Source organism: Protopterus annectens, chromosome 13.part0 (genome assembly GCF_019279795.1).
Source record: "Protopterus annectens isolate FY-2018-M chromosome 13.part0, PAN1.0, whole genome shotgun sequence".
Taxonomy (NCBI): Eukaryota; Metazoa; Chordata; order Ceratodontiformes; family Protopteridae; genus Protopterus; species Protopterus annectens.
The window spans coordinates 952,860,703-952,874,433 of NC_056747.1; the positions used below are offsets into that span (position 1 = coordinate 952,860,703).

Genomic DNA, 13,731 nt, shown 5'->3' on the forward strand with positions numbered 1-13,731 from the left:
CTGTTTTCCAAAGCACCTAATAACTTTTCCTCCCTAATTAGCCTGAAACTAGTTTCTACCTAAATGTTAATAAACCTAATGTCTTAAGAAGCATCTGGTATATGCTGCTGTGACTTTTTAACTATTTATATTTGAAGAAGAAATTTCTCATTTAGGCTTACAGAACAGTTTCCCCTTTTCTTGAAAAACTCTTCTTTCTCTGCCCTGTAAGCTTATCTTCACAAAAAAGCTGCTTTATTTTTGTTTGTAAAACTTCATATTAGTTAGAAATTACAACAAATGCCACCCATCTTCTGAAATCTTGGTTACTTGCCTAGGAGACTCAAAATCATGTATTTGTTGCCCCAGAGTTCTCTCCATAATTTCATCCACATGGGGGGAGTGAGTCTTCTTCCTCTGATAGTATTACTTCCCCCTATTTCTCAGAACCCCCTTCTCTTTCTACAACTGCAAGTGTTGGCCCTTGACAGTCCACCAAGTAGTGACCAAATAAATTACATTTAGTATACATTTTCTTGTACATTTGGTGAACATGTCCACATTCCTCACATGTAGTACACCTTTTAAGGGCATCCCCCCCCCCAAAAAAAAAGAATGCATTTCATGGCCATCCTAAGTGTGATAGTGTACTTCTGCAGTTTTATAACACATATAACATTAGATGAAGGTGCAACAGTTCCATTTGTTAATTTAAAGTCAACATGGCTGCAGGGCAGGTTACCAGACTATGTGAATATTAGAGATTGTGACACCCTACCCCATGTGTAGAAATGTAAACCAAAGGGAAAAAGACATACAGATGAACCTTTCAGTAAAAACTGGAAGAAAAATCCAGCCAAGCTAGAGTTTTCACTGTGCAATACCTTAAACCTCCTGTAGTGGAGACCCATGGGATGTGTGGAATAGCAATAACAGCACAGCTGGTAGAGTTTGTCTTTATTGGCCTGAATGTAATTATAAAGACTTTAAAAAAAAAAAAATCATGGGCATTCAGAAGGCAAGTAGCTGAAACATATGATGATCTTAAGGAGTAATTTGCTTGTATCCCATGGGACTCCACTACAGGACGTTTGATGTGTCACACAGTGAAAATTTTTAGCTTGGCAGCTTTTTTCTCTTGCAGTTTTTACTGAATTACTGGTCTGTGAGGCCTTTTTACCCTTGGGATATTAGTTGGGTTATTTTGCAGGCATCTTATTCTTTATGGGCATTAGCTGAGTTTATCAACCCTATGTTTCTGAAGTATACCCAAAATTATCCACTTTTGCTGTGCTGCACACCAAGTGGGGTTTTGCATTATTGACATGAATGTTACCATAAAGATTTAAAAAGTAAAAAAGTTATGACATTCAGAAGCCATATAGATGAAACAGTTGATATCCTTAAGGAATCATTTGGATATGTCCCATGGGCTTCCACTACAGGAGGTTTAATGTACTGTGTGCAACAATGGGAAAAAGGGGTTGCAGATGAGTGGTGAATGCCCGGTTTTAACCTCAATATCAGCTGTCACATCATTTTAAGTTGTATAAAAGGTCTGACAGCCTCAAAAGCCCTGCATTGCAAAACTTGCACAGAACTTTGTTATACTGCTCTCTACATTTCAGTGCATCAAACTGATTTTCAAAAGAAATGCTAGAAAAAGGCTTCAGTGCCTGTTTAGATGAATAATGTTAATTTTCTCTGATATTTCTCCTAAAGGCTTCAAAAAGATTGCAAAAAAGGTCACCATATCTGAAAGCTACATTTTCACAGACAGAAACAGAGAAATAATTCCCCTCTGTACAAACCCTGTATTATTTTCTTTGCTGGCCACCATTTCCGTGTAAGGCTGTGTTGCCTTCTGCCCTGTTATTTCTTGTGCGTGTAGGTTGGTACCAATCTGTTCCTGGTGATGTAGTCCTTCAGCTCTACCTTCCCTGTAGTCCTGGAGAGGAGTGCTGTCATTCATCAAGCATTTCCAGCTGTAACCTGGTTTCTAGGAGAATGCAGTTGCATGGCCTCTTTTTCTCTTCCCTTTCCTCAGGAAAACTGTAGCAGGGTTCTGACTCTGTCTGGGATCTTCCATCAACCTCCCTAGAGTGAGAGCATGTATTAATGCTCCAGTCAGGTCAGTCATAAGCATAATATAATCATCAACTTAATTGGTTTCCATACTCTACTCAGCTATGATGCATATAGACTATCAGATCCCAGGTAGCATTCCATGAGGGAAGAGTAGGGAGAATGTTCCTAGTATATTGGCTACATTTACCCCTTTTACATAAAGACCACTTCAAGTGTTTCCTGAAAAAAGTCAATCTGCTAGTGGAACTCACCTGATTATCTACAGCCTTAGAAGCTTAATTTTGGGATAGCAGGGGCACATAAACTGTTTTATGAAAAAAGAAAAGATTGATAGTCTTCATTGGTGATCATTGCTTGGAGATGTGGTAAAGTGCTTATGACTTACCCAACTGTTTTGTGTGCAGTGCTTTTGATTATTATTTCTGAGAAAGACATCTGTGATATCTAGTTGAAATGTCATGACCAGCTTTAGTGAGTCCTGTAATGCTGATACCGAATGGATGAAAAAATAAACTTGTGTATAATAAGTCCGAGGTGGCCATTTCTTGTAAAATTCCCTTTTCTCCAAGATGTGGCAATCTCCTGGTTAGTATATATAAGTTTTGGGGGAGGGGCTGCAAAAAAAGAAGTTTAAAGGAAAAGAGCAATGTTTGATATTTGTTGTTCTGCATTTGTGGTGTTTTTTTGTTTTATAACATGTCTGCTTTTGGTATTATGGGTGTTATTTCAACAAGGAACTAAAATCTCTATTTGCATTCCAGTATTGAGATGCATACAGTGGCTGACTTTTCATTGATGGACGAAGGAGTGGATATCATATGCTATTTCTGTCATTTCAATTTTTGGTGAAGTAGTTATTTAGCAGTTATGCTTCCAAGCAATCTGGAAGCTGTGCTGTCTATGCCTCAGAGTTGCAAAGTCTGCCGTTGCACTGCTCTTGGTTGCATATCAGGCATGCAGCTTGGATAGTAAGGAGGGACATAATCCATTGCCTGACAATTTAGTGTGATATGTTCACCCTTTAAAGGGGCCGTAAGCTGTAAGTATTTATTACCAAAAGAGCAAGAATGGGGTGAGTTTTGTATTCCTTTGAGTTCTTCACATAACTGTGCCTTTCAAGTGGCTTTTTCTAATAAAGCTGACATTTTCAGGCATCTTCCATTTGAGTAACTCTGTACTTATTCTACAGAACAACTGCCTTAATGAGCTAGAGTTGAAAGATACTTGCATAGTAACCAGATCCATAAGGGTGAGGTGAATCATCAGGGCAAAGACCCTCCACTTTTGCTTTCTTATACAGTAGGTTTTGTTATGAGGATTTTTTTGTGTGTTATAGGAGTTCTTTCATTGCATGTGGATGGGATTCTCCATGCCATAGAGTCTCATCTTTTTTTTTTTGTGAGAGAAGGAGCTGAGATAGTAAGGATCCACCATTCATTCCCTACATTCAGGTAGTGCTCTGATATCATCAGTGAAGGTAGATCCCTAAAAGAGCAAGAATGTGGAGCTGTGCATATTCTGTGACTCATCTATCACCCATAAATTAAGGGAGTAAACTGATGGTTTTCTGGTTTGATTTAATTTGATGATGGTGGTATTTGTTATGAGTTGCTGCGGTAAGCAGTGTATGCTGTATGTAAAACCAAAGCTTTCAAAAATATATGTATCTGACGTTGTCATTTTCATTCATTACTCAACTCAGATCCAACCTCAGATCTGGCTCGACCGTTGTTGCTTTAGACTCTTGAGCTCCTCCTGTTACCCACAATGCTTAAGAACCCTATCGTACCCCAGATCTCATTTGTTGCTTCTCCGCCACATATGTGGTTTGTGCTCTCTCTCGAGCTTTTTGGGTGTCTGTCTCTCTTGTCTCTTGCTCCATACTGTGCCTTTAAGCACATCAGACAATGAGCACTCTCCAGCACTCATTGCTTCTGTAGCAGTTATGGGTTTTACAGGGTCAGGTTGCTAGCTCAAGGTCCAACCCTTCTCAGAGGGTATACCAGACAGCATACACACACACACACACACACACACACACACACACACACACACACACACACACACACACACTCACACACCTAGAGACACTTTAGAGTGCCCAGTCCACCTACTGCATATCTTTGGAATGTGGGAGGAAACCGGAACACCCAGAGGAAACCCCTGCAAGCACAGGGTGGACATATGCAGACTCTGCACAGAAGGCACCCCAGCCGAGAATCAAACCAGAGAACCTCTTTCTGTTAAGCAACCATGCTAACCACTGCACCACCCTTTTTGGACATAGCTTCACAAATTTTGTGAGTAAAAGTAGATATTTCCATAGTCATTTTCTAGATATAACTTTTCTTTTCTTTCTTTTCCGGTTTTTCATTTTTTTCCTCTGTTTTAGAGTTCAGAACTATTTTTTCTTCCTACTTGTTTTCCAGGTACTCTCATTACCATTACTGGTAACTTCTTTTCTTTTTCCTTATGCATATTTTCTCTTACCTGGTTTCTGGATATTTCTTGGATACCATTGTTGGTATCCTTTTTTCTCTCTGTTTATATTAAAAAAAAATTAAAAAGTATATCTACATATATTATAAAAACAGATAATTTCCTTTTTTTTAATTTATTCTTAAAATGGCTGAAAAGCCAACAGGTTTCAAAAAGTGCACTTCCTGTGGGCTTAAGATACCCAACTCTGATGCCACAGGGAGTGTGTATTTTGTTTAGGAGCAGCCCATCTTAAAATCCCTTATCAGATTTGTGCGGGTTTCAGCTCTAGGTCTGTAAGAGATTGACGGAGCAAGTTAGTCCTAAAGGGTTTGTTAGCTATGTCTGCTCCTTCCTCTACAGCTTCTATTTCAGGGGCTCAACCCCCCCTCTAAGAAGTCAAAGTTGTCTTCAGAACCTAGGGAGCACAGAAAACTCTGTTCTCTGTGGTCTCCAAAACCTGCTGCTGCTTCAGAGCTGCCTGCTAAACAACCTAAGAAATTTCTGACATCTTCAGATCCAGCAACGGGGACATCTAAGTCGCAAAGTCCCTGTCTTTCTCCAGAACCTGTTTTCCCTCAGCTCTGGTCTCCATTTTTACAGGAGACACCCAGAATAATGTCTCATGCTCCTTCCACGTTCACCTCTATCAGGTCCTCCCAAAGTCTTTCTGAAGTAGATGTGGATAGGATAATAAGGACGTTCCTCAAGGCTGTGATCCAGATGGTGAGTTTAATGGGTCTGTGTGCCTCCAGCCCGTGTCTCATCCCATTTTCTCTCTTTCTCCAATCTGCCTACAGTTTCAGAGCCTTCATGTCCTTGAATCATGAGATTCTAAGTGTTGGATTTGAAGACAGTTATATTTTCGACTCCGGCTGCATTGCTGACTCATTTGGCAACTATCTTGCTAGAGCAGGACGAGTCTCGGAGCTGAAACATTGGTGCAGTATCTGGATAGGTGGTTTGAACTCTGAGGATTTTGGAGCGGTCACTTCCCTTTGGAGCCTCGGTTGTGGACAGTTCAAGTCTGACACCTCCATCGCAACAGGGTCAGGACTTGACATCATCTGGTGCTTCAGCTCAGATGAGCCTACCTGAGGCTTCTTCCAGTCCTTCTGCCTTTGAGGTGGTGGAGAGGGCTTTCTCTCACTCTACCGAGAGTTCATTAGACTCTTCCATCTTCGGGTCCTACCACCTTATCCCCTTCTGATCCAAGTTCTGAGCTTAATTAACCTACCACACTTGGACACCCAGCTCATATGAGCTTCCAGGCAGTTCCTGCACAGGAACTTCCCTTATCTTCTGATACTTCTCCAGATCATCCCACTGAAGAGGTCCCCTGGAAGAGGTTGTGCAAAATATGGTGCATAGATTCCCCTCAGGAATCATTAACCGAAGACGTTGACATCCGTGAAGGGGAGGTGTCCCCTAGATCTCTACCAAAAGACATCTCCTTTGGAAACATTCTATAGATCCTTAGCCAGAAAGGTGGATGGTGTTCTAATCCCTTTTCCCAGGAAGAGTTGCTGTTCCTAGAAGCCTTCAGGTCCAGCCCATCTGCATTTTGGGTTACTGGTCTGGTGGATGACCTTTTAGATCTTGAGCTTCGCTGGGCATGGAAGGGACCAGACACTGTGGAAACCTTTCCCTGTCTCCCCAATAAATGTCTTGCACCTCCCAAGGATAGACCTCCTTTGGAGTAAGGGAGTTCCCATTACTGCCATAGTTGTGGTGGCAGCCACTAAGAAAGAGCTAGCCGAACAAAGTTCTACTGTTCATCCTTTTAACAGAGATTCCAGGGTGATGAACAGGTTTGGAAGGCGCATTTATGCCTCAGTGACGTTTGCCTTATAGTCACTTAACTACTTTGCGCATTTTACCAAATTACAGAGACACTTGATTAAAGAGCTCTCCAAGTGTGTTCTTGGGTTCATGTCAGTGGAAGAACGTAAGCAATGTTCTTCACAGCTGGCCACCATTTAGTCTATTTCCAGTGCGTCCATAAGGTGAATCTCTCATGCAGCAGAAGGCTCCTCGTGGACAGTAGGTTCAGACATAGCCTTCAGGGGACGTGCCTGGCTAGACTTGAGTGACTTTGCAGAAGCCATTAAGTCTTCTTTCACCAGTGCTTCCTTTGATGGATCCAGCATGTCTGGCCCTACATAAAATAAATGCTTTCCTGTTGTGAGCAAGATGGAAAGATCTGGTCTGTCATGGGAATACTTTTTTCTACCCTGCAGAGATTATTCTCCGAGAATCAACGCAGAGGTAAAAAGCTGTAGTTCCGTAAGTCACAATGTCCTTTTCAGGACTCGCAAGGGGACACTTCCCCCAGAGCCGGGGGGGGGGGGGGTTCTAATGAAAGATGTCACCCTTGTGGCAGAGGAGGCCTGCAGAACCAAGGGTTTTAGAGATTCCTTTTCAGATGAGCCTTTTCAACACTCCAGAAGGTGTGCCTGACTACTTTTCTCTGGAGGCAGCCAGGGGATGCGTATCTGTGCACATGGAAGCCTGGGCATCAATCACAAAAGACACTTGGGTGCAAAAAATTATATCCAGAAGATATTTCATTCACTTCTTGCAAATCCCACCGTCCAAACAGAAGAATCTCCCTGATGTTCGACTCAGTCAGCAGGAGCTAGCAGCCTTAGAAGTTTAAAAGCTTTTAGACAAAAGAGTCATCCAAGAGGACCCACCAGATTAGAGAGGATTCAGAACTTACTCAAGGTTCTTTTTAGTGCCAAAGAAAACAGGAGACCTGAGACCCATTCTGGACCACAGCAATCTAAATCAGTTTGTAAAGAACTCCTAAGTTCTGGATGGTCATGTTTCAGTCCATTCTACATCTTCCACAGAAGGATGACTCTGTGATCTATAGATCTTCAGGGCGTGTACTATTTCATCAAAATGAACAGATGTTCCTGGAGATACCAGCATTATCATTTCAGAGCCCTGCACTATGGTCTCACCACAGCTCCCAGGGTGTTCATCAAATACATGGAAGTGGTAGCAGCTCGTCTCAGACTGCTGTGTGTTTCCTCACCTAGATGACTGGCTCCTCACCACCTCAACCAGACATCTCCTCAAAGAGGCCAGGGACTGCTTACTCTAGTTATGTCCATCTTTAGGGGTCACAGGCAATTATGCCAACTTCCATCTCCGATACGTTCAAGTCTTAGAGTTTATAAGAGCTCATGTAGACACCACAAGTCATTTGGCTTTTCTTCCATCAAACAGGGTATAGTCCTTAAGACTGCAGGTCGGACAGATTCTTTCACAGCCATCCCCCCTACGAAATTGGTTCTTCAGGCCTTGGGATCAATGCCTGCTGCTTTTACCTTGCTCCTGATAGCTTATTTCCATATATGCATTCTTCAATGGACCCCAGCTGTTCAGTGATTTTATGGCCTCTGTTCTATCCGATAAAATTTTATTGGGTTTGCAAGAATTCCCTGCTTTGGTGGATACAGCCCAGTGAAGTTTGTCAGGGATACCTCTTCTTCTTTCCATCCACAGTAGCCACGGTGACCATGTACGCCTCCCAATTGGATGGTATTTCTTGGGATGGATGATCCAAGGCAGATGGTCCCCAGAAGAGACCAATTTGCATATCAATGTCTGGAGATGAAGGTGGTCCTATTAGCATTGCAGACCTCTCAGAACTCTGTTCTCCAGGGACTAACCAAACCGTTAGGGGCTAGCTTTTCCACCATCAAAGTTCAGGTAGCAACCATTTCCAGTTGTACTGGAGATAACGCTTTCCTTTTAGCTTTATCCAAGTTATGGTAAACCTTCCTTAAAAGTTCTCTTTGCTTAGACCCCCAGTTAAAGACCCTACTGCACCCTGGGACCTTATGCTATTATTGCAGTGACTCAGCCTCCCTTTGAGTCTTCAGCCATTTCTGATCTCAAGTTTCTTTCTTGGAAAGCAATCTTTCTAGTGGCCAGCACTTCACAGAGGTGGGTTTCTGAACTCCAAACTCTCTCCTCAAAATCCCCTTTCTTCCCAAAGTAGCCTTGGAGGCAAACATCAATCAAGTTATCAGTTTACCTGTGTTCTTCCCAAAAATTTTAAAAAAGGTGAATATTTGCTTCATCTTTTAGATGTGCTTAGACAGCTTTGTCTTTATCTTCATAGGGCAAAGGTTTTTAGAAAATCTGATCAGTTCATCTCCTTTGCCCCCGGTAGATTGGAAAGATCAGTTTTCAAAGTTACCTTAGCAAAATGGATAACAGATTGCATTTTGTTAGTTTATAATCAACAAGGTTTGTCTTTGCAAAAACCTCCAAAAGTTCACTGAGATCCATGGCAATTTCATCTGTTTCTGGCTCAGAGCCTCCATTGATGATATCTATGCTGCAGCCACTTGATCCAATGCCCATACGGTTATTGCTCATTACAAGTTGGATCTCATTTCCAAAGGCAAAGCTGCCTTTGGTTCTGCAGTACTCCGGAATATCCTTCCATGAGTGACACCCTAGGTTCTTGTAACTGGGGATTCTGTCCCATTCATTGAGGAATGAATGAAAATTACATCATCAGATTTAAAAGTTATGTACTCACCATAACTATGTACCTGTGTTGTCCATTTTCATCCTTCCTCGACTTCCCTCCATCCTTATCCTTCACCTTTTATTTTGAGAGCGACCTGATAGACATATTTGGAACTATTGTGCTGTTTGAGCCCCTATTCTTCCTTTATCTTTTCTTTTTATATGGGCTGTAATAAGTCTGTCTTTGTAAGCAGCAAACTCAGTCTGAGGTATTACAAGTTTCTGAGGCATTAGGGATCAGCTCGAGTGTCAGATCCAAGAGTCTAAAGCAAATGCAGCCGAGCCAGGTCTGAGGTAGGATCTATGACCCATTTATTGAGGAAGAATGAAAATGGACAACACGGATGCATAGTTACGGTGAGTACATAACATTTATATTTCACTTAATATGATTTGGATGTTCAGCTGTGTATTTAACGACAGACTGCCTGTGAGATAAGGTTGCAGAGTAACGTAAGAATATATTCAAGACAGTTGCCAGTACAGTATCTGCTGAAGTTTCGGTTTTGTAAAATGTTATCCGTAACAGTAGATGTCTTTCTCTTCACTGTTGCAGTATTCTTCATAAACGGGTGGCCCACCTAGAGCAGTCCAAAGCATGGCCAGTATGAAAAAGCCTAAAGGAAGATCTTGTGTGTGCTGTACATCACATTTATGCTCCCCACACACAATTTAGGGCATAAAAGAGACATAAGGGTGCAACTACATAGAACAAAATTGCCCCAGAAGAGGACAGTCGCCATAGGACAAAGGAGTCCATGCAAATCCAGAAGGAAAAAATGCAGAACAGACAAGGGGGTTAGAGGGAGGGAGCGAATACTGCAACGATGAAGAGATGGACTTCTACTGTTATGGTAAGATTTTACACAACGGTTCTATGTCCTTTTGTATCACTGTTGCATTATTCTTTATAGATGGGAGAGTAAAAAAGCACAAGAAGCAGAATGGGAGATGGAAGGCTGAGAAGACCTCTCAACAAACCCACATAAAATAGTTTCAGCAAAACCTGCTCTGGCCCTAGAAACTATATCCAACTTATAATGATTAGTAAAGGTATGCACTGAAGACCAAGTAGCAGCTTCAAGGATGGAATTGGTGTCCAACCCCTTGAAGAAGACACCAAAAGAGACAACAGCCCTAGTGGAATGAGCTCCAACAGAAGTAGACAGAAGTTTGCCATGAAAAGAATAACAAAAGGAAATGGCCTTAGACATCCAGGAGGAGATGGTTTGCTTAGAAATAGCCAAACCCAAAGACTTGGGATGAAAGGAAACAAAAAGCTGATCATACTTATGAATAGTCCTAGTTATATCCAAATAGTACCTGAGCTATCTGTGCAAATCCAAGGTATCCACAACCCTCTGGCTCTCACTTATACACTGAGGAGAATGGAAAAGAAAGGGAGTTGTACTGACTGATTCAGGGACAACTCATTTACTACCTTGAGCATAAAACAAGGATTAGCACAAAGGAACATCCTGTCCCTGTGACAATAGCTTAGAAACCCTCTGAGCAGAAGGTAAGAGCCAGCAACAAAACAGTCTTCCAGCTACAATGTTGCAAAGAAGCTTGATCTGCAGGCTCAAAAGGAGCCCGAGTTAATTTTTCCAAAACAAAGTATAAGACCAAGAAAAGTGAAAAAAAAACAGCAGCCCATATTCAGTACAGCAAAAACGGCGTTTGAAATGGTGGCAAAAGAAGTTCTAGGTAGTTGTGTCCATATGTCCTTTTTATGCCTATGCTGAGAGTATAAATATGATGTATGGTGCATACAAGATCTTTTTTAGGCTTTGTCATACTGGCTGAACGTCTGGTTGCCCAGAGCAGGACATCCTTCTGTAAAGAATACTGCAACAGTGATATAGAAGGACATTTTGAATTGGCTTTAGATTGCTTGTCCAGATTTTTGACAGTATGATTGGGATTTCCTTTTTCTATGACATCAGAACTGTACTATTATGTAACCCATGAGCTGTGGTTATAACTTGTCATCTTAGATTTGTGACCGCTTAGTAGTCATATTTTATATTGCATTTGTTCTACCAGTCTTTCTCTCTCTCTCTGCCAGTGTATATAAGCACTGATAACTTTTTTTTTTTTTTTTTTTGCAGACCCTAAAGGAGCAGAGGTGTGGCAATGGTGGTCGAGCCAATTGTGATGTAAGTGGTATGCATGTCTTTGGTGCTTCCATTTACGGATTAAGACAGTTGTATGTAAAGTTGTGAACAAAAGCAAATAGGTTCCACAAGGAAAAGTAGAAAACACAAATTCATCCATGAAGCAGATTGTATCTGTGAAAACGCTTACCCCTGCATTGGAATAAAGGAATTTGTGTTTTCTACTTTGCCTTGTGGAACCCATTTGCTTTGTTCACAATTTTCCTTTTTGGATTTTGGTTCAAGTTATTCGTTTAGAGTTTCTTTTGGTCATTTATATGTAAAGTGTTGGTCTGTAATTTGTAATAGTTATAACTTTCTTTCTAATGACCCATTTTGTTTTGTTGTTATTATTTTATTCTAGGCTTCTCTGATTGTTACTGAAGAGCTCCATCTCATTACGTTTGAAACTGAAGTTTATCATCAAGGTTTGAAAATTGATTTAGAGGTAAAGAAATGTAATGTCTTACTAAAATATAAACATTCTTTTAAATAGCTTATCCCTTTTACTTAGTTGTAAGGAAAAAAGTTAATGTCCACAAAAGTAAAGTCAATGATTGAATCTCCTTAATTTTTAAAGCAAACTATTAAGGTGGGTTGATTTAATGGGTGGAAACAGATGTCAGCATTTAGCTCTGTCTTATTCAGTTTTACTTGTATGCTGCATCACTTTTTTTTCTCATGTAAACCAAAACACTATGCCTATTATCTAGTGCCTCCCCCTCCAGATCCGTGCCACTTCAGCCCCTGTCTCCCTCAAACCTTTAATTAATATGCCAGGTGGTTCTGATACCTCATCTCAGTGCATGGGCGCCACATGAAAAAAAATTTATGCTTCCATCTTCATGCATTCCTTTTAAAATATAGTCCGTCTTCTTGTTGGGATAGGGGAGTATTCCATTTACTGATTATTGGTTTCTACTTATTATTGGTTTCTTTCTCCAAACAGTGCTGCTCTGTAGCCAGTCCTATCTTGTTGTTCAAGCCAACAAATTGTTTTTTTTTAACTCCCTTTCTGTGTACCTATATAGCCACAACATTTTCAACAAGACCTTTGTATCACTTAAGTATTTTTGCGCTATTCTGCATTTGCAAAAAATATTCATCCATTTCCCACTAGTCACCTCCTACTGGAGCCTGCTACCACAGATGCATAACCCTCAACTTAATTACAAACAAAAAATGATTGATATGTTGTGAAAAATAACCCTATAATTATTTAATTGCCTGCTTCTGAAACTCAAAAATAGATGTCTTGGTTACAGTGAGTGCCAGTTTTTCATCCCATTTTTTTCACACTGGAACAGGGCATACTTCTGGTGAGCTAAGAGTTGAAAATTATTTTTCTGCCTGGGATGACATGGTAGACAGCCACGATGCTTTGCCAGAGATGGCCTGCACCTGTCACCCCTGGGATTCTGGATACTGGCTGAGGCTCTTGCCCCCCAATAGTGCCTTTTTTTAGTCAAGGTTCAAATGACAAATTCACCACCGTAACAGGAACAGACAAGCAAAAACTGAGGGTAATGCTACTCAACGCTAGAAGTCTAAATCTCAAAATGCACTCCCTAAAATGGAGAACATCGATATCTCTGCAGTGACTGAGACCTGGTTCAAGGCTCCAGAGAGCACCCCTGCTTTACCAGGCTATAACTCATACCACACTTTTCGGCCACCTAACCTGGACCAGAACACCAAAGGTGGAGGTGTGTCCATATTCGTTAAGGGTATCCACACATCCAGGCTAGTTGCTCAGAATAATGCATCCGAGGTTATCTAAGTGCAACTAACACTGGCCAAAACTGCAATCCAAATTGTAGCTTGCTGCAGATCCCACCATGCCCCAGGATTCCCACTCCTCTTTTCTTGATATACTGGAAAATATTAGGGTTCAACCAAACACCCTAATAATGGGTGATTTCAACTACCCTACCATTAACTGGGAAAACTACTCATGTACCAACTCCTTTGCTCAACGCTTCCTGGAATTCATAAATTCCAATGCCCTGGATCAACTTATCCACACCCCAACCAGGGGGCAACAATATCCTAGACCTAGTCATTACCAACATGAGTGACCGGTGTTCCACAAGTCAACTCCTCATTGGTCATATCCGACCATAAGATAATCACCCTAGATATCCACATCCCACCCCACCCCACCCCCCCATTAAGGAAACCACGGCAAAAAATTTCTACAAAGCAACTTCATGCTTCTTAAGACAGAAGTGGCGAACTTCATGACACCCATGCAGATGGACAATACAGTTACAACTGCTGAATCCTACACAAATGCACTCTATAAGCACTTACACGACTGCATGGATCGTGCTATCCCAAACAGAACCAAGACACTATCCTCCAAAAAAGGAAGCTAATCTGGAGGTCCCCTGCCATAAATAAACTCTACAACAGAAGGAAGAAACTGTTGCAAAAGAGATTAAAATCCCATGAGTGGAGGAGCTCCCCGGTCGGC

General features: G+C 41.3%; 1 protein-coding gene across 5 annotated transcripts in view; it reads left to right on the forward strand.

Moving 5' to 3' along the window:
* STAT3 (signal transducer and activator of transcription 3) overlaps positions 1-13,731 on the forward strand; it is a 1,961,792-nt gene that overhangs the window by 1,069,513 nt on the left and 878,548 nt on the right. For all 5 annotated transcript variants that reach the window (XM_044054713.1, XM_044054714.1, XM_044054715.1 and 2 more), the window contains exons 14-15: positions 11,211-11,258; positions 11,620-11,703. In XM_044054713.1, coding sequence (XP_043910648.1) covers positions 11,211-11,258; positions 11,620-11,703 — 132 coding nt within the window. The remainder of the gene's footprint in view (positions 1-11,210; positions 11,259-11,619; positions 11,704-13,731) is intronic.